The 22,279-nt window shown below is 50.4% G+C and overlaps 1 protein-coding gene across 5 annotated transcripts in view; it reads left to right on the plus strand.

Moving 5' to 3' along the window:
- Positions 1-19,108, plus strand: part of PECAM1 (platelet and endothelial cell adhesion molecule 1) — a 93,407-nt gene extending 74,299 nt beyond the window's left edge. For 3 of the 5 annotated variants that reach the window (XM_049702163.1, XM_049702164.1, XM_033438878.2), the window contains 2 exons: positions 2,686-2,742; positions 3,297-3,454. In XM_049702163.1, the coding sequence (XP_049558120.1) occupies positions 2,686-2,742; positions 3,297-3,358 (119 nt within the window). In that variant the 3' untranslated portion in view covers positions 3,359-3,454. Of the gene's footprint in view, positions 1-2,685; positions 2,743-3,296; positions 3,455-13,235; positions 13,259-18,064 lie in introns of those variants that run through there. The other 2 variants (XM_004275632.3, XM_033438879.2) reach the window with 2 other exon arrangements.
- Positions 19,109-22,279: the final 3,171 nt, after the last annotated feature.

A 22,279-nucleotide genomic window follows, 5' to 3' on the forward strand; every position in this document is an offset into this window, starting at 1 on the left:
GACCAAGTGGTCACTTGGAGGTGGAGGAGGGGTGGGAAGGAACTCGTTAAATCCTGGTCTGCTGCATGTTTGCTCTGAGACTAATTGCTGGGAAAACCCCATGACGTTGAAGCCATCTCTTTCTCTGTTAACAGAGAAAAACAGAAGCCAAAACAAAGCCCATCCGGAAACATCCCTGGCAGCAGAGACAAACAGCCTGCTGGCCTGGTTGAGTCGTTAGCAGGCAGCTGCTGCCTCGGAGCAGCGGGAGGAGGGGCACTCTCAGTGAGCTGCAAACCCCATCCCCCTGGCCGGGCGGAGCCAGGAGGGCAGTGGGGGAAACTGCTGGGCCAGCTGCAAATCTGGCAACTCAACCAAGAAGTGAAACCATCCTGCTGCCCTGGCTGATACACAGAGTTATGAGGTGAAAGGGAGTTGAGTGCAGCTCCTTGGGTCCAGAGGGTGTCAGAGCGTCCCCAAGGTGACCAGAGGTCTACCCGCCACCCCTTATGTGCCTGGGGGCGGTGGAGTTCCCAGGGGTGTCCAGGGCCCCAGGCTTGGCCGCACAGTCCCTCCCCTCCATTCCCTCCCCTCCGTTCCCTCCCCACGCCCCCAGCTCCCGCTGTGAAGGAGGGTGAGCTGGCAGGGCCCCCAGTGCTCCTGGTATGCAGTGTCCTAGAGCGTTTGTCACAGCATTGTTTGCATACCATCCGCCCCACGGCCCGGAGCTTCCGAAAGCTGGAACCAGGTCCCCGGTCACCTTTTCCTCTTCCACAGTGCCCAGCACACAATAGGTGTTAGGACCATGTTGAACGAGTGACTTGCCCATGCCTGACATTGAGCAAAGAGTCCCTTAGTGATGCGGTAGAACCCCCAGTAGATAGGGGAGTTGCTGGAGCTTCCCTCTGCACCTCCAGATCTGCTGCCATGGAGAGTGGAGAGTGGTGAGGGCATCTCTGCTGTGCTCTTAGAGAAAGGCAGGTGTCCCAGCAGGGGGTGCCTGGTATCTCAGCCACTCTGCTGAGTACCAACTGCTATTCGGTGCCCTGGGGGGAATCGCTACGATGCCTTCTGCAAGGTCCTGGCACCCCAAGTGCCCCAAGTACAGCTGTCTATCTGAACTGCCACCCAAGCTTTCTCCTGCCATTTAGATCCTGACATAAGAACCACGACCACGTAGTGTGTGACGAATGACCGTGATTTTAATCCTAAAACTTCAGGGATCAGGCTGATCTTGCCAAGAGCCTCCTGAAGGTTGGGAGTCTGAGACAGAGACACCCGCGGGGACGTTGACTGTTGTCTTCACTGTCCCATCAGCCTTTACAGGTGCCCCGGGCAGCTGTGCAAAGTCTGGGATCGGGAGGAGCACAAGACCCGGGCGCTGCCCTAGAGGGCGTGGGGCCCGCCAGGGGAGATGCTTGTGGGGGCGAGTCGTGTCAGTGTGCCATGGGCGCCCACGTAACTGCCCAGGGCACAGGGAAGGGGGGAGTGTGTCAGGGAGTGTGTAGGTGTGTGAGGGTATGTGCACCCAAGTGCAGGAGCGAAGCTTGTCCTGGGGCTTGGAGGATGAGGAGGAACGGGGCAAAGCAAAAGGGCCATGCAGACAGCGGAGGAGTGTGTGCAGGACCAGGGCGTGAGAGAGGGGAGCCTGGTGAGTCGAGGGTATCTTGGTGCAGTTAGAATCCGTGTACGTGCCCTGGCCATCTGCCACTGAGGAAAACGACATCCACGTGGCACTGACCGTGGCGGCAGGAAGCATCACCCAGTCTGGGGTTCCGTTTCCCGATTTATAGAGAGAGAATGCTGGCCCCACGGCATCAGGCACCTTTCTGCAATAAGGCTTCCTGGTCCTTTGTGCAGGTGAGAGGGAAGTGGCGGGCTGCATCCCCGAGGGTCTGTGTGTGTAAGTGCATGTAGATGCACCAGGAGCGTGTGTACGTGTGTGTGTACATAACCTGTGTGTGCACGTCAGCTTAAACAGATGGCTGTACAGGGGCTCTTTGTCTCTCAAACCACTGAGGCTCCTCTGGGTGTAATCCACACCCTAAGTGGGTCATCTTGTCTGCTGTTCAGAAAGGGTCCAGACCAGAGGATCTGAACCCTGTCTGTATATTAAAATCCCCTGGGAAGCTCTTAAAAACACCAACACCAGGGCCCACCCTGGACCAATTCAATCGATCTGCAGTGAGGCCCGGCTTGCTGACGTTTGAAGTCAACCAGCCCAGTTGTCTAGAGTTGTAACTGGGCCCCAGCTTATCCTTAGAGTCACAGATGATACCCAGGCTCTAACCCTGACCTTGGGTAATTGGGAGACCCTAACCCAGCCTCCTGAGAGGGGCTGGCAGAGCAGCTGGACAGAGGGACACAGTGGCAGAGGAAGAGGGATGGGGCCACCGAGCTGGAGGCTACAGGTCTGTGCTGGGGGTACCTCTACCTGCGCCCCCTAGGTCCAGGGGTCCCACAGTGGCCTGTTGGCCTCATACTTCCAGGCTGAGAGTGATGCTGGAGGGACCATGATCTTCTAAAGCCGGGAAATGGCCCGGGCTCAGTAGTGACAGGGATTCCAGGGGCTCCTGGAGATGGGCACTCGTGGGGTGGGTAGTGGGGTACAGCCTTGCCTGGGAGCCTCCAACATTTTCCTGCTTCAGCAGTGAGCTGACCTGGTGCCCAGAGGCAGTTGTTGACCTGTGCTTGGTCCCTTTCCAGGTCTGGGAACAAAGGGCACGGAGACGGTGTACAGTGAAATCCGGAAAGCTGACCCCGGTGAGTGAGGGCCCCTTAGCTCCCCCAGCCGGGGGTTGGGGGGAGGGCGCTTCCCGCAATCTCATCCATGGGGTCCTGGGAGTGGGCAGGGGAAAGAAGGAGCCAAGGCAGCCAGAAAGGGTGCCAGAGTTGTTAACCCTCTCTTCCCACCACCCTTAAAAAATGGCCACCGGTGACGTGTACTATTTATTTAGTCGATGAACACTTACTGAGTGCTGGCTGCATGCCAGGCAAACAGAACCTTATACCTTCACACCCAACGAACGGCCAGGTGGACCAAAGCGTGTCCTGGCACCCCTGTGTGCTCATGAGATGCCCAGCAGCATCCCGGGCACTCCTGACCCCAAGAGAAGCAGCGTGGCCCTGCCTGTTCTCAGGTGCCAACCAGGGGCCCCACCTGCTCCTCACCCGGGCCCTGGTGCACTGGGGCTCCCGAAGGTCTTAGGCAAAGTCGGTGCTTTGCTTTGAAGACGTTCAGTAGCTTCAGCCTTTCTGTGAGCACGCCGACTTTGGGGAAGGGTGTATGGATCTACTTCCGCTTCCTTTGATTTCAGCCCAGACCCCACTTCATTTCCCATTTCCACTGCTTCCTCATGGAGGGATTCCCTGGGACTGAACAGACACGGAACTGGGGATGCTCCCAGCAATCTCATTTTTTGTGTAATTATTATATTCTATTCTCATGAAATGAAATCCACAAAGACCACTTTTATTTTTTTATCTTTTTTTTTAATTGAAATCAAGTCGATGTACAATATTATGTAAGCTTCAAGTGTTCTACCTAGTGGTTTGGCGTTTGCGTACATTGTGAAATGATCACCACGATAAGTCTAGTAACCATCTGTCCCCATACAGAGTTATTACAATATTATTAGCCATATACCTTATGTGATATATTATATCCCCATGACTTATCTTTTTATATAACTGTAGGTTTGTTACCTCCTAATTCCCTACACCTATTTCGCCCATCCCCCATCCTCCTCCCTTCTGGCACCAACAGTTTGTTCCCTGTATCTGAGTCTGTTGTTTTTTTTTTTTGCGGCACGTGGACCTCTCACTGTTGTGGCCTCTGCCGTTGCGGAGCACAGGCTCCGGACGCGCAGGCTCAGCAGCCATGGCTCACGGGCCCAGCTGCTCCGCGGCATATGGGATCTTCCCGGACCGGGGCACGAACCCGTGTCCCCTGCATCGGCAGGCGGACTCTCAACCACTGCGCCACCAGGGAAGCCCTCTGAGTCTGTTTTCACACAAAGACTACTTTTAAATTATGAAAATAAGTCACAACCCAAAGGGCATAAACATTCCAGGGGAAAATAGTCACTATGCAGATACCTTGCTTTGTACAACAAACCTCTACTTAAGTGGATTCTTTGAAAGGGAATTATTAAAACAGGCTGGAAAACTTTGATAAAGCCTGGCTACCCCAAGGATGGTCCACAGACAGGTAGCAACGATCTCAGGCCCAAACCAGACTCACAGGGTCAGAATCTCCAGAATCTGAACCCCCAACAAGGTCCCACTTATTTCTTTTTTTTTCTTTAATATTTATTTATTTATTTTGGTTGTGCCAGGTCGTAGTTGCGGCCTGTGGGCTCCTTAGTTGCAGCACGCAGGCTCCTTAGTTGTGGCATCCGAACTCTTAGTTGCGGCACGCATGTGGGATCTCGTTCCCTGACCAGGGATCGAACCAGGGCCCCCTGCATTGGGAGCACGGAGTCTTATCCATTGAGCCACCAGGGAAGTCCTGGTCCCACGTATTTCTGATGCTGCCAATATTAGAGAAGCACTGTCTTACCTGAAGAGCCTACTTGTTATCTGAACTAGGAATCACCCCTTAATTAATCTTTTTAAAAGTGGTATTTTCATGGGTAGAGCAGAAACTCAGCCCCATGGAGAACTTGACTGAATGATAATTTGAAAACCATTTCCTGGGGAATTCTTGGCTTCAGTATCTCATTTTGCATTCTCAGTCTATTCAGAGCTAGCAAAACGCAAATTTAGAAACAGGCTTCCTCTGTTCTTCCAGTGTAACAGAAAGCTGAAGCTCAGATCAGGTTCAAGGTTGGTCCTGATGGGTAATTGTGTAAAAATGCCCCCTTTGCTTTCCTCGTGGTGGTCCCTGAGATGGTTCGCTTTCAGTCGCTTTGGTTATGCAAAAACTCACGTTTATTAAGCACTTGCTGTTTGTGCTAAGTGGTCTATATTACATTATCTCTTTCAATCCTCCACAGTAAATCCCATTTTTCAGATGAGGATCCTGAAGCATAGAGGGCTTCAAACAGTTCCCCACTGTTAGCGTTAGTACACCAGAACTGGCCCACCTCAGAGCTGGATTCCGTGCTCCTGATCATTGAGCTGCCTTTGGTTTTGGGGAAGGGAAGCTGGTGAAGTGTGGAGGCCACAGGGAACCCCGGCTACAGGAGGCCGGGGAGGGGCGGGGGGCGGGCTGTGGCCACCTGAGGCCACCCCTGGAGGCCCCATACAGTTGGTGAAGGCCACGCCCAGTGTGGATTCCAAAGGGCTTGTGTTAGGGACCCTGCAAATTAGCCTGAAAAAAGACAGATGAACAAGAAAAAAGCAGTGAGAGTAACTCGGTGGAGTGGGGTGAGGGAAGCTCCCGGAAGCCTTCCTTCTGCATCCGTTGATGCTCATTTGCCTCTAGCTCAAAATAACCCTTATGCCAAAGTGGCATGTTTGGGGGTGGCATATTCTGGTTTTCTACTCTGCTTCAGGGTAGCTGTTCAAGTGGGTTCTCTCAGTGTCCCCAGGCTGGTTCTAGATGCCTGAGTCCCCAGTCCCCGGCTGTTGGAACCTGACTGCTCCGGCTGGCCTCAGGCTGGAACAGACCACAGGCACCATAGAACCCAACCCGGTAGGGATTTGAGGTGGTAAAGAGCCCTGTTTTGCTGGGGGATATCTGAGCCCCTGTCCTGGTGCTGCCACTTAACAACTGTGCGACTTTGACCAAGAGGCCTGACCTCTCTGTGATGACTCAGTTTCTTCAACTGTTAAATGGAGATGCGATTAAATGAGAAAAGGGGATGAGACGGCGCCGTTTACTCCGAGCATGCAGTCAGTGTATCACCCCTACCATACAGTGAGCATTCAATCCATTTTAGCTGAAAAATGCATGAGGAACTTGAGCCCTAGTGCCTGGCCCAGGGCAAGACTAGAGCCAGCTCCGGACTCCCAGGCCAGGGCATTCCCACTGTGCTATCTGGGCCATTAGGTGTCAGTTGGGGCTTGGGTCTCTCTATAATCTGGTCTTTCATCTGGCAGCCAGCTCCTGCCAGGTAGGTAGAGGGAGCCCTGGGTCTTATAGCCAAAACCACATCGCTGCTGCAAAAGCCAGCGTCCTGGAAGCCAAGGGAGTTCCTGTTTTTGAGCGTTTCCCACTCAGCTGCTGCCCAACGGGAGGAGGCTGCAGGCCTTGGTTGATTCCTCTTCCCTTTTCTTTTTATTCCTCTGTCAGCCACTCAAAACCATCATAGGGTTGATGGAGGCTCTATTATTATTCCTGCTCTACAGATGGGGAAATGGGCAGAGGTGAAGTAGCTTGTCCTGGTCCCAAGGCCAGTGGTGGCAGAGCAGGGACGGAGTGTGGGGAGCCTGGCTGCAGAGTGGCGCACTTCACCACCCTCATGTTTCCTCTGTGTTGCCAAATCAACTGGTTTCCACTTTCATCAGCCTAATTAGAGGATGCAACTCTGTCTACTTTAGAAATTAAGAGTAACAGCCTGGTGTGGTCTGGGTGAGCCTGGGTGAGTCATGGAGCCTCTCGGGACCTCTGTCACCTTCTCTGTGGAATGAGGGGCATGGGCTCGAATCTGGATCAGGGGTTCTCCAGGTTGGTTACAATACAGGTAGACTGGCACCACCTCTGATTCAGTAGGTCTAAGTGAGCTGAGAATTTGCGTTTCTGACAGATTCCCACATGCGGCTGCTACTGGTCTGGGGACACACTTTTAGAACCATTTTCTAGATGCTCTGAGTTCCCTTCTGACTGTACCACTCTGAGTTCTGCTGTGCTTCTCGTCTGAAGCGGTAGAGTCTTTCTTACTCCCCAGCAATCCTGGAGGAATTGCTCTAGATTGGCCGGCAGAGATAACCCAGAAACACTGTATGTGTGTGTGTCTGTGTGTGTGTGTGTGTCTGTGTGTGTGTTGAGGGGAGGGTGTGACCCACAATAAAAAAAAAAGGCCCCGTGAGGGTCTCTGGGCTGGTCTGGGAGCAGGCTGAGCGCAGGGCTGAGTCTTATCTGACTTTTCCTTCTTAGGTTTTTGTTCTTCCCCAACTGAGAAACTTCCCCAGTTTCTCAGTTCCCCATCATCTTCCAACGAGCAGCACTTCAGGGCTGGCTATTTTGGGAAATGGCTCACAGGGCGTAGTTCTGGCTCTTAGACCCCCTTTTTCCCCTGAGTGAGGCAAAGGAAAACTGCTCCTCTAGATAAGCAAAAGGGCAACAGGCAGGCCTGCCTCCAAGGAGCAACCCCAGGCGGGGCTGGAGAGGGTGTCAGGGGATCTGGTAGGCCATGGGAGGCACCAGGTCTTTGCAATCTTGGCTGTAGGCTCTGAGCTCAGCATTTTTTTTTTTTAAACCTGTGGTAAAATATATTGCATTGGCCAAAAAGTTCATTCGGGTTTTCGTAACATGGAAAAACCCAAACGAACTTCTTGGCCAGCCCAACACATAACACTTGCCATTTTAACCATTTTTACATGTACATTTCAGTAACACTAAGTACAATCACATCGTTGTATGATCATCACCACCATCCGTCTCCAGAACTTTTTCGTCTTTCCAAACGGATACTCCTTACCCATTAAATGATAATTCCCCAGACCCAGCCCCTGGCAACGACGACTGTTCTACTTTGTGTCCCTGTGAACTTGACTACGTTCAGCTGTTTTAATCTATCAGATCAGGTGGTTGAATGAATGATCTTAAGTTGCTTTCCAGTCATAACATTCAGAGCCTCAGCGTCCTGGCGTTTGGAAGGGATGGTCATTTGTCTATGCCTTGGTCGCTCCAGACCCAGGCTCTGGAACATGTCTGTGGTGGGTGGGAACTCAGTCCCTTCTAAGAGTCACTCCCCAGGTCCCTTGGCGCCAATCCTAATCCTCTGCCCACCTTTGACTCCACGTTTGCCCTTCAAATCTGAGTTAAGTCCTGGATCTCAGGGGCCATTTTACCGTGTTTCTGCTGCATTGTGTCAGCCAGAGGCCAGCCTGGGTGGTTCTCTGTACCGCAAACCTCATGGAAAACACCCTTAATAGGAGACCTGGGGGTTGGTCTTGGCTCCGCCCTCATCAGGTTATAAGACTTGGCCCCACCCCCACTGCTATCCCATCAGACGTCAGTTTCCTCACAAGTCCCCACTAAAATTCCCTTGGCCTCAGTGGAGCTGCTGCGGGGTGGACGTGTCAGTGTTCCTCAGGAACGTACGTGGCCCTTGAGTGGATAAGGGCTGTTGTGGACAGGTGGGTTCTATAAAATGAGGAGGGAGGGAGGCATCTCTTCCAACTCATTACCTCCCACTGGGTCTTGACCACAGTCACACACATCTGCTCTTCTGTATTTTTTCATAGTTGAAAATTTATTGGAAAAAAATTTTTTCTATAAATTTATTTTATTTATTTTTGGCTGCACGCGGGCTTTCTCTAGTTGGGGCAAAGGGGGGCCACTCCTCGTTGCGGCACGTGGGCTTTTCATTGCGGTGGCTTCTCTCGTTGCGGAGCACGGGCTCTAGGTGCGCGGGCTTCAGTAGTTGTGGCTTGCGGGCTCTAGAGCACAGGCTCAGTAGTTGTGGTGCACGGGCTTAGTTTCTCCGTGGCATGTGGGATCTTCCCGGACCAGGGCTCGAACCTGTGTCCCCTGCGTTGGCGGGCAGATTTTTTTTTTTTATTTTTTATAAATTTATTTTATTTTTTTTTGCTGTGTTGGGTCTTCATTGCTGCTCCCGGGCTTTCTCTAGTTGCGGCGAGTGGGGGCTAGTCTTCATTACGGTATGTGGGCTTCTCACCGCAGTAGCTTCTCTGGTTGCGGAGCATGGGCTCTAGGCGTGTAGGCTTCAGTATTTGTGGCACATGGGCTCAGCAGTTGTGGCACACAGGCTCAGTAGTTGTGGCTCACGGGCTTAGTTGCTCTGCAGCATGTGGGATCTTCCCGGACCAGGGATCGAACCCGTGTCTCCTGCCTTGGCAGGCGGATTCTTTTTTTTTTTTTCCTCTCACTGTTGCGGCCTTTCCCGTTGCGGAGCACAGGCTCTGGACGCACAGGCTCAGCAGCCATGGCTCACGGGCCCAGCCGCTCCGCGGCATGTGGGATCTTCCCGGACCGGGGCACGAACCCGTGTCCCCTGCATTGGCAGGTGGACTCTCAACCATTGTGCCGCCAGGGAAGCTCCTGTTGGAAAATTTAAATTCATTATTAATATGTTGTTACAGTGACTCAAGCACAAATGGCATTATGTTTCCTACTCTTAACTATTCCAACACCTGAAATATTCATTTTTAGGAAAATATAAGTACTAATACAGTAGCATACTAGAAAATTTTGATATTAAAGCTTATTTTCCCATTGGAGTTACTTTGCCTTTTTTTTGTTTTTTTACATATACATGTATCTATTAGTTTTCAAATTCTTTTCCCATTTAGGTTGTTACATAATACTGAGCAGAGTTCCCTGTGCTGCTATTCTATTTTGTTGACATACTGCTGAGCTAACATCTTCCTGTCCCAGCAATTAAGTCAGTCTGAGGCGAGGAAACCTCTCGATCTTTGAGCTTTTTCACTTTCCAGCCATTCGATGATTCTTTGCTACATGTTCCCTGCCTGTTAGGGAGGGAAGGAGAGGGATGCTCAGAACTTGGAAGACTTTATCAGAAAGAGACCAAATTGAAGTCAGCCTCAGGAGAAGACAGAGCAAGCCCCAGGGACACTGCCAGAACGGGTGGAGAAAGAGATTCTGCCCCTCACTGAGCTTCAGCTTTCTCAGGGGAATGGAGAAAATGCTGATAATTTCCTCATCATTTAGATCTGCAAGCTTAGCACTTGGGGTTTTTTAAAGTTCTTGTTTCCTTTTCCCTCATTTGCCTGAGGTTAGGGTTTGTCAGCAGTAGCAGCTGTAGTTATGGTTAACGATATGGCTTTTACCAGAAACGGGAAAACTCGTCTGTTTTCGTGCTCCTCAGAAGCAGCCATGTGGATGATCCCCGGAAGTGAGCACTGCAGGAAAGTGATCCAGGTGCCAGTGTGGTACCTCTCTCTCCCAGCCCTTAACGAGAGCCCGTTTACTCCCACCCACGTGGTTTTGGACTTCACGCAGGATAGTCTGTTACTCAGCTGAGCCCTCTTGGTTGAGATGGGGGAGGCGTCTTCGCAGGGTTTTTTCATAGCTTGGTGCTCTGGGCTGTGAGCTGACCTGGAGTCAAAGGCGCCCCCCACCCCACCTCTTCCTCCTCTGCCTGGTGCCAACTAATTCAAGGAAAGGTTTGATTCTTTTCCTCCCCCTTGTGCTCTAGTGCTCTCCTAGTGACAGGAGCTAAAAGAGCTAAACCGTAGCTGGGTAGAGAGCCTCTCCATGAGTCGGCTCACAGTTATCCGTGGCAACGCTCCTCAGCTTCCCTCAGCCTGCTGGAGCCTGGTGTGAACTGGAATTCCCGGCTAGCCAGGGAAGTGTGTATCTTCACTCTGATTCAGCGATGGATGGCTTTACAGTGCCCCAGCTCATCCTGAAAGTACTTTATAAAATGGTTTGCAGTTCATCCAAAGCATAACTTATTAACATATATTTACCCCAGTTTTTAAGGCAGGACAATAAAGCGGTTTATTATAATTAATTAGCAATGCAGTCAAGTTCTTCCCTATGAAAGAACTAAGGTCTAGGATAAGATTTCCACAGTTTAAGGCAGAGGTTCTCAATGCAAGAGACATTTGGCAATGTCTGGAGACATTTTTGGTTGTCATAATTTGGGGCAGGAGGAGGGGTGCTACTGCATCTAATGGTTGGAGGCCAGGGATGCTGCTAAACATCTTAGAATGCACAGGACAAGCCCCATAACAAAGAACTATCCAGCCCAGAATGTCAGTAGTGCCAGTGTTAAGGAACTCTGGTTTGGAGGAATTCGTTTCCTGTCATTCCTCCAAGACGAGAGCTGGTTTTCCTCCCTAGATGCCCTGTGCCCACCTTGGAGGTATCCTGGGCACATCCCACCTGACAACTAGCGGTTCTGGGGAGAGATGCCAAGTCCTGCTCCAGACACTAACCTATGTCTTTTGGATCAGGCAGGGCCCACCTCCCTCACTCAGCCTCCTTCTTCTGCTTTCTCCTTGCCTGGAATTCAGACTTCTGGGATACTTCTTAAGGGAGCAGAAATCCAGTATACCAAGAGTGGCTGGTCATGGAGATGGGACCAAAGAACAGAGGGGCCCTATGCCATGTCCCCTCTGGAAGGGAGAGAAGAGCACTTGAGGACCCGTCCCCACCCATCCTGTGAGACCCAGAGCAAACTAGCCTAGTGGGCACTGCCAGCCTGCCCCCAGGGTGGCATCTCCTACCTCAGAGTGCAAGGCGGTAAAACTTGCTCCATTAAAAAAATATATGGGGGCTTCCTTGGTGGCGCAGTGGTTAAGAATCTGCCTGCCAATGCAGGGGACACGGGTTCGAGCCCTGGTCCGGGAAGATCCCACATGCCACAGAGCAACAAAGCCCGTGAGCCACAACTACTGAGCCCAGGTGCCACAACTACTGAAGCCTGTGCACCTAGAGTCCGTGCTCTGAAACAAGAGAAGCCACTGCGGTGAGAAGCCCACGCACTGCAACAAAGAGTAGCCCCTGCTCGCTGCAACTAGAGAAAAACCCACACGCAGCAAGGAAGAACCAATACAGCCAATAAATAAATAAATAAATTTATTTAAAAAAAATATGGATACTACCCACCAGATTCTGGTACCAAAAAGAAACAAAACAAGTGTGCATAACTTGGAGCTCCATCCGCATCATCAGCGTACTTGAATTTTAGTATTCTGTGTCCCTGTTGCTTTAGGAAACACAGCCTGAGGCTCTTGCCCTCTTGTGTCTGATTCCAGAGCCCTTGGGGCTTTGGAGGAACGGGAAGCATGGGATCCTTTGGGTCCTCCCAGGTCAGGTTTGGGCTGGGGGTGGGGTGCTGCCCACAGCCTTACTCAATGTGTGGAAGTTTACACAATGGCTCAACTTCTTGGTCGGGCTGATTCATCCATTTGGCCTTTGACGCCTACCTCTGACCCAGCCAGGACAGAAGGGGGCCCCTTAGGAACTCCTGGCCCTGTTCCCTCTAGAGGAGACGCACAATGGAGCTGTGATAAGACAGGGTTTGAGGAGGAAGTAGACTGGTGGAAACAGGATATTTTTAAATTAGAGAAAGAAACAGAAGATTGTGACTCCCGTTGTGACAGTTGGGTCCTGAGACAGCCCAGGATTCAAAGGGACTGGGCTTGAGCTTGGGCGGCACCAAGGCCCCTTGAATTGCCTCTCAAGTAAGACTGAGGATTTGGGAGTGGGGACAGGGTATGACTCTCCATCACCTTTAAGAATAGCAACCAACCCCCAAACCCTCATCTCCTCTTGGCCCTTCCCCAGGCTTCTGTGTCTTCGGAACCATGTCCATAGTGGGCTATTTGGGGAATCAGCCCCAACATGTAGGCCACTCCCCATTCAGAAACTCTGCTGTTAGTGGGGCCTGGTCCTGTCCAAGAGGCAAATCATAACCCTCTCTTGCTTCTTGCCGTGAAAATCATCCCTAACTAATGCAGGCGGGGGTCACGCACCTTCGACGCAATGTCTCCTGTTCTCTTCTGGAGATTTTCAGAATGTCCAGCCAGTCCCGGCATGCACCCTGGCAGGAAGACTGTGTGGTCTCCGGATGACTGAGATGAGGCTCCCCGGGCCCTACCCTTCAGACAGCACTTGAACCTTATATGCCAAGGGCGTTGGCCTTGTTTGTACTTTCTGCTCCATTTGATCGCACTCCTGGGAATAGACAAACTAGTATGAAATATGGAAATTGCTTTATTCCCAAAGAGGACGTTGGCAGCATTATTTAAAATAGCCAAAACTTGGAAAGCACCTCAACTTAAATGTTGACATTTAAGTCAACAGTGGAACCAGAGATAATTGTTACCTGCTTTCTACTTTTCTGTAGTTTTCAGTTTTTTCCCCTAACTAACAGGTGCTATTAATTCTTAAACAACTGTTTAAAATGTTAAACTGGCTGCCCGGGACTTTATATGCTTGTCACATGGAGCTACAGGGCCCAGGGGAAGCTGTCTGTGGGCAAAGGAGCCATAAACCTGGGCACCCGGTGAGCTTGAGGGTCTGGCGTCTCCTGCACTGCGCCCCCTCCCTCCCTCTTTATTTGCGCAGCTCCTGAGATGTTGGGCGTGGGGGGTGGGGGGAGCCTAACTCATGCTCTGTGTTGCTCACCTCCATGTTATCCTTTGTTTTGCAGATTTCGTGGAAAACAGATATTCTGTAAGTACACATTTCATATGCACTATTTTTTTAAAAACAGTCCATCGAACAGTGAAATATTTCCAGACTCACCCAGGTTCTGCAGCCCCAGCAATGACACCCCTAGACTAGCCTCGTCTGTTTTAGACCAGGAGCCTGGGCTCCTCTGACTAGCCTGGTCATCAGGCTAGCCAGGTTTTCTAGGCCAGCTGTGATTTTGAAATTCTCTCCTACTGTTTCCATCATTATGACTCAGCCCACTTGTGAAGGGAGAGCCTGGAAGTCCCCCGCAGGGTTGGGAATCTAGGGCTCTCAGCTCCAGATGAGCAAAGTCCACATTTCCTCTGAGTCTAGGTCCTTGGAGGTGAGGCAGATTCGGGGGGTGTACTTGGAGAAGAGAAGCGTCCAACAGTCACCCTCACACACCAGGCCCTCTGCTGCAGGGGACACGCAAGGCCTTTGATCCAGTGAGGGAATCAGATGAGTTTTCTTGGCTGAGAAAGCAAAGGGATAACAGCTACTCCAGAAGCCATGGAAACAGAGAACAGAGGTGCTTTGTTCTGCCTGGTTAGTGGTCTCTTCACCAAGGAGGGGTCATTTGGATGGGCCATGAGGAGTGAGCGGGTTCCAGCAGCGTCCAGGTAGAAAGATCATCAGGGGCAGAGGCGTGAGGGTTGGAGCAGTCTCTAGCAGCTCAGAATGGGAGCAGACAGGGGTGCTGGTGACAAGTGATAGGGGAAAGGTAAGTTAGGGCTTGCTTGGGAAAGACTCCAACACCTCATTATGAGGTTTCATTCTGTAGGAAATAGAGGGTTTAGGAAGCTGCCACTTGGCAGATGGGAATGTTTAAAAGAAGTGCAGAGGCCCAAGTTCGGGTTTTGCGAAGACCCATTTTCCCCTATCTTCCTACTCCCAACCTTTTTACGAGCTACCCAGCAGCACAAGAGTTAACTAACTGGGCAGCTAACGTCTTAAGAAATGAGGGATTTGTCTCGCAAACTGCTTCTTTAAGGTCTGGGAAGAACTTTCAGCAAGATTGCCTGTAGCCCTTCCAATGGGCCCCCAGCTTCCTTTGTTTTGCCTGAGTCTGAATTCTTGTAAAACAGAGAACTCATTATGCCTTTGACAGACAGGAAGCCGCTGACATTCTTTTTATGGAGGAAGGCTATCAATTTAAGGAAAAGAGGAATGAAATGAATGTCTTTTTCTAGCATAAGCCACCCAGACTCCTGAAATCAGAGACTGTTGCATTGGAAGGAAAAGGGGCCCAATTTATAGATGAGAAAACCGAGTCCTGAATTGGCAGGACAGCTTGACCAGGGTCACCCAGCGTGTTAATAGCAGAGCCAGGACTAGAACCCTAGGTCTCCAGACTCCCCGGCCAGTCCACAACACAAGACTTCCTCCAAGAAGTGATGTCACCGTCCCAGCCATCATGGCATTGCGAGAGCGGAAAGTGAGAACTTTGCCCCATGGGCCTTGTGGGACTCGGATAAAGAGATGTTCTCCCGCGGCAATAATCGTGGCTGTGTCCACCCAAGGCAGGTCTGCTGGACCTGCAGGACTGACTTATTTACTTTTTCTTCAATCCAAATGATCTCTCTGGACAAAGGCTCTGAGCTCTAGGATAGACAGAACTTCCCCTTTCCCCAGAAGCCGGCCCATGGGCCCAGGAGTCTGCTTCCAGAATGCTCCTGAGTGTTCACCCATGGCTGGTCCTGTGCCCCAAAATAATAAGGCCTTTTGGCGGGAGCACAGGGATTCCCAGCCGTTGGGAAAGGCATTTTGAATCTTTAAGGGAATGCGTCTTGTTTATAAAAGAAGCAGGTATAGTTTCCCTAATAATCAGCTGGTGAGGGTCAGGAGAAAATTAATTGAATTGCTCAGCAGGGAAATGGGAGGGGATTTCCTTCCTGAAATCAAACCTGGCGATCATTCCCCGTTGTTTAATGGCCGTTGCTTCTGAAAACATATTGGAGGAAATATCTTAACAATGAGGTAGCCACTTAGCCAAATACTAATTTAGTATTGTTCGACTTGCTTCAATGGCACATTCTGACTTCATTTTTCCTCTGCCATTTTTGCCTTGTTTATAAATCGTGTTGTGGCCCAGGCAGACAGATAACGTGAAAAGAGAACACCCTGTACTTAAAGGGATGAATCTGGACCTGCCTGGGTCTCAGGATCTTGGAAGGGACTTGCCTTCTTACTGACAAAAGGCAATTTCTAGTTACAACTCATCTCCTTCCCTCCCGGGAGCCAGCAGGCAGCTGGACTGCAATGGGAACAGCCCTGGAGTTGGGATCAAGGGACTGGGGCATGAGTTCCAGCTCTCCAGCCACGCCTGAGCTTCCCCATCTGTAGAATGGAGATGGTGATGGCAACAACAAAAACAGTAATGTCTGCCTATTTAAAGACCATCTTAAGGGTTAAGTGAGAAACATGTGTGCAGAGTACTTTGCAGATTGCAAACTATCATATAAAAGCTAATTGATTATCTATTTTAAAGTTCTTTTCATCAAACACTCTGGCGGCATAAGGCACGGGTGGAGAATTTACTTCACTTGGCCCTGAAATGCCCCTGTCACCTGAGGGGAAGGTAGCAGTTGCTTACCCAAAGCACAGGATTCAACCCAAGCCAAGCTTTGCCAGGAAGCAGAGACCCACGTTAAAACTTGACTTTTCCCTGATACCTATTTATTAGACATGTCACTTCAGGCAGATTTCCTAACCTCTCGGGGCCTTAGTTTCCTCATTTGTAAATTGGAGGAAATAGAACCCTCTCACTTAGTTGTTGCAAGGATTAAGCCAGCACCTAGCACAGATCTGGTTCACTGGAAGTGCTGGTGGGGGCGGGGGGGAGACATTCTAGAAGCAGGAAGTAGAGATCCCAGGAGCGTTAGAAGCAAAATGACCTTTGAGAGTGTCCACACCATGTTCTGGCCAGAAGTGGGGCAATTTCTTGGCTGTACTTGGTGCCTGACAGCTGGCCTCCGATTTACACACAGGCAAGCACAGCCTTGGATGTGAGCACATTAACCTTCACTTCCAAATCCCCAAGGCCTGGATGACTGTGGCCCAGCCTTTCCCATCTCTGGAGCTGGTCCTGCAGCAGCTCCCCGAGCACTAACTTCCCCTGGAGAGGGGAGCGGAGGTGTCTGGGGAAGGACTTGGTCTGGGGCCTGCAGAAGGCTGGACACCAGGGTCACACACACACACACACACACCCCACCACCCCCAGCTGAGCGGAGGAAGTGGAGCGAGGGTAGCTGCCAGGGCTGGCGGGCCTCCAGCCCCCGGGGGCCAACACAGCTCTCTTGGCCTGCTTGCCTGGGTCTCTCCTGGCAAAGGAGGAGGCAGAGCCGTGGCCTTCCGGCTGGGGCCCCACAAACCTGCATCCTGTTCCGAGAGGCTCCTCAGCCCTGGCAGGACCAGAATAAAACAGGGACTCCATCTCAGCCAACCCTCAGGGAGACAGACAGCCCGGCCATGGCGTTCCCAAGACGTTGGCCAATCCCCACAACTTCTGCTCCTGCCTCCCCCTGAGATCCACCTGCAGCAGGGGGCCCTGTGCTCGCAGAGGGCCCAGAGTCAGGCACTCAGGCAGGTGCTGCCTGCTCTTCCGGACTCACTGCTGCCCAGGGCCCAGTATCTCCCAGCATGCTCCACTCTTGCCCCCTTGCTCCATCCATTCATCAAAATCCACCCCACCTCGCTGCCCAGCTAGGGTCCTCTCACCACCTCTCAACTCCTTCTGCAGTTTGTTAGAACCTCTTCCACCTTCTAACTTCATGCTAACATTGTTTGTCAATAATTGATAGGATATAAAATTCTCGGGGGCAGGTTCTTGCATCCTCAGCAGAAAGAATAGTGCCTGGGTCAGACGGGGGTCCAGTCACTGATGGGTGTGTAGGGGACACAAATACCCTGTGGAGCAGTTAGAGAACACTGCAGGGCGGCATCTGGAATTTAAGAAAAAAATTTTTTTTCACTTTTATTGTGGCAAAATGGACACAACATGAAGTTTACCATCTTAACAACTTTTCAGTGTACAATTCAGGGGCATTAATGCATTCTCATCGTTGTGCAACAATTGCCAAATCCATCCACAGAACTTTTCATTATCCCAGACGCAAACTCTGTACCCATGAAGCCCTAACTTCCTGTTTCCCCTTCCACCCAGAATGGCAGCCACCATTCTACTTCCTGTCGCTATGAACTTGGCTCTTCCGGGTACCCCATTTAAGTGGAATCACTTGTTCCTTTTGTGTCTAGCTTATTTCAGTTAGCATAATGTTTTCAGGGTTTATCCATGTTGACATGAATCAGAATTTCATTCCTTTTTAAGGCAGAATCATATAATTTAAAAACATTTAGGTTTGATCATTTGAGTTCAGTCTTTCATTTTTGAAATATAAAAACAAACCTAGAGAAGGTTCACCTCATGATAGAGGCAGAGCTGGAGCAAGACACCAGGTGTCCCTTAACTTTCCTAGTCTTCCTCTTTTCTAGTCTTCCCCATGTAGCACCCATGGGACCTAGTGCTGGGTTCACAGTGGGTGCTTGATGACGTTGGTTGCTAGCCTGATGTGCAACGTGTCTGTGGGGGGAGTAGAGGCTGCAGGCCCTACCGAGCAGGTGTGGAGTGAAGGGAAAACTGAGTGTGGGCGGGAGCTGCCCCACAGGGCGGGGCGTGTCCTCGGATGACAGCACTGCTTTGCAGTTCCTTTGAGACGTGCTTTGTGCAGTGTTTCATATCTTTCCACCAGGCCAGTCTTCAATCCTGAAGGGTGTGACCATAGTGTGTCTTGTCTCTTGTCACTGCAGAGAACGGAAGCCTCCCTTGATGGAACTTAGAACTCCGAGAGCACACGCTCCTCCCTGGGAGGACACCCACATTCTGAGAAGAGCAGATGATTCCTGTATTCCAAGAGTTTTGTGCACTTATTTATGAACCTACCCTGCTCCCACCGAACCACGTGGCAATTCCTCAGGCCAAGTCACCAGTTCTCAAATCCATCTTAACTACATTTATGTTGGGTATAAAGGGCTAACAGAGGGGCTGGTTAATTTCCCACACGGCCCGCCTCCCACCAAGCCGGAGCATCCTCGGGAGTGGAGAGAAGCAGCAGGAGGTTCAGAGTAAACTGGCCACTGAGATATTTTGAAACTTGAATATTTTGTCTTGTACAGAGATCAAGAACTTTTCCAAGTCCCCTCATACACAGAAACCAGTTTCTGTTTTGTAGTCAATCTCTCCTAGCGAATGGCCTGACTTGGGGGCTAGTTTTTCTCTTTGCCTTTGGTCCTTCAAGGGTCTGTGGTTCTGGGCAGTCCTTGTTCCTTGGAAGTACACAGCATGGACCAGACAGCTGCACCCTGTCCCCTCTACCACCTCACCTGCCACAGATGGGAAAACAGAGCTGCTTGGGAGCAACCCCTTTGAGATGCCAGCTTGAAGATGAGGTTCATTCTGTGCAATGCACCAAACAGAAAGTGAAGTTGGACAAAGCACAGATGTTCTTAAGCTGGTTTTCTATTCCCTTTCTTTCTTTTCCTCTACCATGCTGAAGGCCGAAGGACAGGAAGATGGTTGCCTCCAGCAAATATTTTTTTTTACTAGAAAAATGAAATGCCTATTTTTCTTACTAATTTTTTGTTATTTATTCCTTGCTAAAGGAATGGTCTCCCGAGGTCTTCAAATGTTTCTGATGGTGCCCTGAGTGGGTGGATGAGGGGCTGCGGCCATTCTGTGGTGGGTCGCACTAGTGAGCACACCCAAGCGAGACCACCTCCCTTGTCCTCCTCATTGACACAGCTGCAGGGACCCTGAGGGGTGTTGTATTAAATAAATTTGATCTTTACTCTTCACAGACCTGTGAGATGTCATCTTCTGAGAGGCCACACACGTACAGAGTATCTGTTGTGCCTGGGGACTCCTCAGGGCATCCAAGGCCACAGAGAACCAAGCAGGTCCCGTCAGCAGGCCAGGACCTCGGTGGCCTTCACTGAAGTCAGAGGTAGTCTGAGTCTCGAACCCTGAGTTATTAATATCCATCAGCAGGTGCTTCACTGTTTGCTTCCTAGCTGAAACCTGCTAGGCTGCTGTTGTCAGATTGAGTGAACAATAACAACTGCCCACCCCACCCCCAAACCAGGATGTCCGGTTAAATTTGAATTCCAGATAAACAACAAATAATTTTTGAGTATAAGTATGTCCCATGTAACATTTGGGACATACTTATACTATAAAAGTATTCATTTATCTGAAATTCAAATTTAACTAGGCATCTTATGTTTTATCTGGTAACCCTGCTGGCAAAGCCTCCTCCCACCCCTCTAGGCCTCAGGATCCACCCTCCCCCGTGGCCTCAGACCAGAATTCCCTGCCCCACAGGCCAGCACCACCCACTGGACCTGAAGGCAGAGGAGAGCTGCATGTGTCCTGGGTCTGCGGCGGCAGAAACTTGAAGGAGCCTCTTTGACTCTTCATCTCTAAGATGAGTTAGACTAACGGTTCTTAACATTTGGAGGGTTTAGATTCCTTTCAAAATATGATGGCAGCTGTAGACACACACACACACACACACACACACACAATGTTGTATCACAAAGATGCTATACAATTTCCCGGTTTTCAGGGCCATTGACTCAGTGCAGAGACAAAGGATTGGATAATCGCTAACAGCCTTCAAGCCTGTTAGTTGTTGTGTCGGTGATTTGGGGTGCACCCCGAGCCCCTGTGTCAACTCCTCAGTCCCTTGCTGCCACCAGAGCAGAGCATTTCTGGGGAAGCTGGGAAGACCCTGTTCATACTGCTTATCACTTATAAATGGAGCATAATTGGGTCTTTATTTTTCCCCTCAGTCTATATGTCTGAGGAGCAGGCCACACACGCAGGGGTCTTTCTTTCAGTATATATATTTTTTAATTAAAAAATTTTTTTAAATTAATTAATTTATTTATTTTTGGCTGCGTTGGGTCTTCGTTGCTGCGCGCGGGCTTCCTCTAGTTGCGGTGAGTGGGGCCTACTCTTCGTTGCGGTGCGCAGGCTTCTCATTGCGGTGGCTTCTCTTGTTGGGGAGCACGGGCTCTAGGCACATGGGCTTCAGTAGTTGTGGCACATGGGATCAGTAGTTGTGGCACGCGGGCTCTAAGCACAGGCTCAGTAGTTGTGGCGCATGGGCTTAGTTGCTCTGCAGCATGTGGGATCTTCCCGGACCAGGGCTCGAACCCGTGTCCCCTGCATTGGCAGGTGGATTCTTAACCACTGTTCCACCAGGGAAGTCCCTCTTTCACTATATTTAATGGCTGAAACCTCCCAACTCAGGATCCTGGTTCCGTTGTCCTAACCTGAAGCCATAACCAAACGTCTAAGCCTGAGCTCATCACGTAACAAGGAGGGTCCAGTCACCATTTCCAGGAGAGGAAGGACGTTTTCTTAGCTGTGGAACTTGTTAGTTAGAGCTCCCTCTTGTGTCTTCATGTTGTAATAGCTTATTAGAGAAGAGACCACTTAGAAAAGGCAGAGTGGAAGTTTTTCCCTCTTCTGAGGAGCCACACGAGGCCAGCCACCCATTTCATGAGCACATACCGAGCGCTCCACCAGCAGAAACTGACTGACTGAACTCTCACTCCGTGACATAGACTCAAGATGGGCAAAGTGATCCCAAGGTCAACATTAATTCATTTATGCAGTGGTTTTCTACCAGGGCGATTTTAACTCCCAGGGGTCACTGGGCAGCATCTGGAGACATTTTTATTTGTCACAGTTGGGTGGGGCACGTGGTGGGTAGAAGCCAGGGAGGCCATTAAATATCCTACAATGCACAGGACAAACCCCTATGGCAAAGAAGTATCAAGTCCAAAATGCCAACAGTGCCAAGGTTGAGAAGCCCTGCATTGAACCAGCCAGTTTATTCATGTATTTACCCAGCAAGCTTGCATCCATCCACCATGCTCTGTTTTCCCGACACTTGGGAGTAGGAAGATTATAAGAATCACACGGCCCCTGATTTCCTGTACAATCCAGTAGCGATACAGGTGAGTAGAGAGCCAGTTACAACAGTGGGACAAAGGTGGTGATGGAAAAATTCAAAGCCAGTGGGGGCATAGGGAAAGGGCTCCTAACACAGACTTTGGGGGATCAGAGAGAGTGTCCAAGAGGAAGGTGGGTCTAACCAAAGATCTGAGGGCAGGTAGAGGGTAGCAGGTCAAAAAGGTGGGGTGAGGAGCAAGGAGCATGACCAACAATGGAGGGACGTGTGCTAAAACCCCGAGGCAAGGGAGAGGATGGTGTCCCCAATGAATATAAGGAAGACTGCCTGTCAGCCCTATGACCCAATCAGTCCTCTTCAAAAAGCCAGCACTGTCCCCTGGGAATTTCTGCCGGGAATCCCATTGGCCCGACCCAATCTTTGAGAGTCTTAAGAAGAAGGTTCCCAAAAGTTGCTCGGCCAGAACTCAACTCCTGAGCACAGCTGTTTTTGAGACTCTGCACCAGTGTCATTAGCATGTTGGAGAGAAAACCTCCGCCATAGGTCAGATTCTGCCCTTGCTCACTCACCACTCTGAGGCTCAAGTAAGAAGGCGAACTGGAGGGAGGTGGATGCCCAGCGGGACAGTCTCCACAACTGGGGTCCACAGGAGGGTGCGGGTAGGGCATGGTGTCTGTGAACACCCTGAGAGTGGGTGCGAAAAGTTGTGAGAGTACATGATATTCTAGGAGAGAGCCCATAGCTTTTATCAATTCCTCAGAGACATAATCCGAAAGAGGGTTAAGAACTATGAGATAATTAAAGACTCATGTGTTCTCCATATGATTTGATGTCAGTTGAAAACCCAGATAGAGGTCAACCCATTTCTAATCAAAGAGTCTACTTCATGGACAGTTTTAAGGCAAATGTCCCAAGAGGGACTTGGCTTGCCTTGAAAAGAATTGCTCAGAATAAAGAAATAAATGGTGATTTCAGTGTTCAAAAGAGACAGCCGTCATCTCTCAAAAGTAATAAACTATTAGACTGTTTTGGAATGCCAAAGGAA

Source organism: Orcinus orca, chromosome 19 (genome assembly GCF_937001465.1).
Source record: "Orcinus orca chromosome 19, mOrcOrc1.1, whole genome shotgun sequence".
NCBI lineage: Eukaryota > Metazoa > Chordata > Mammalia > Artiodactyla > Delphinidae > Orcinus > Orcinus orca.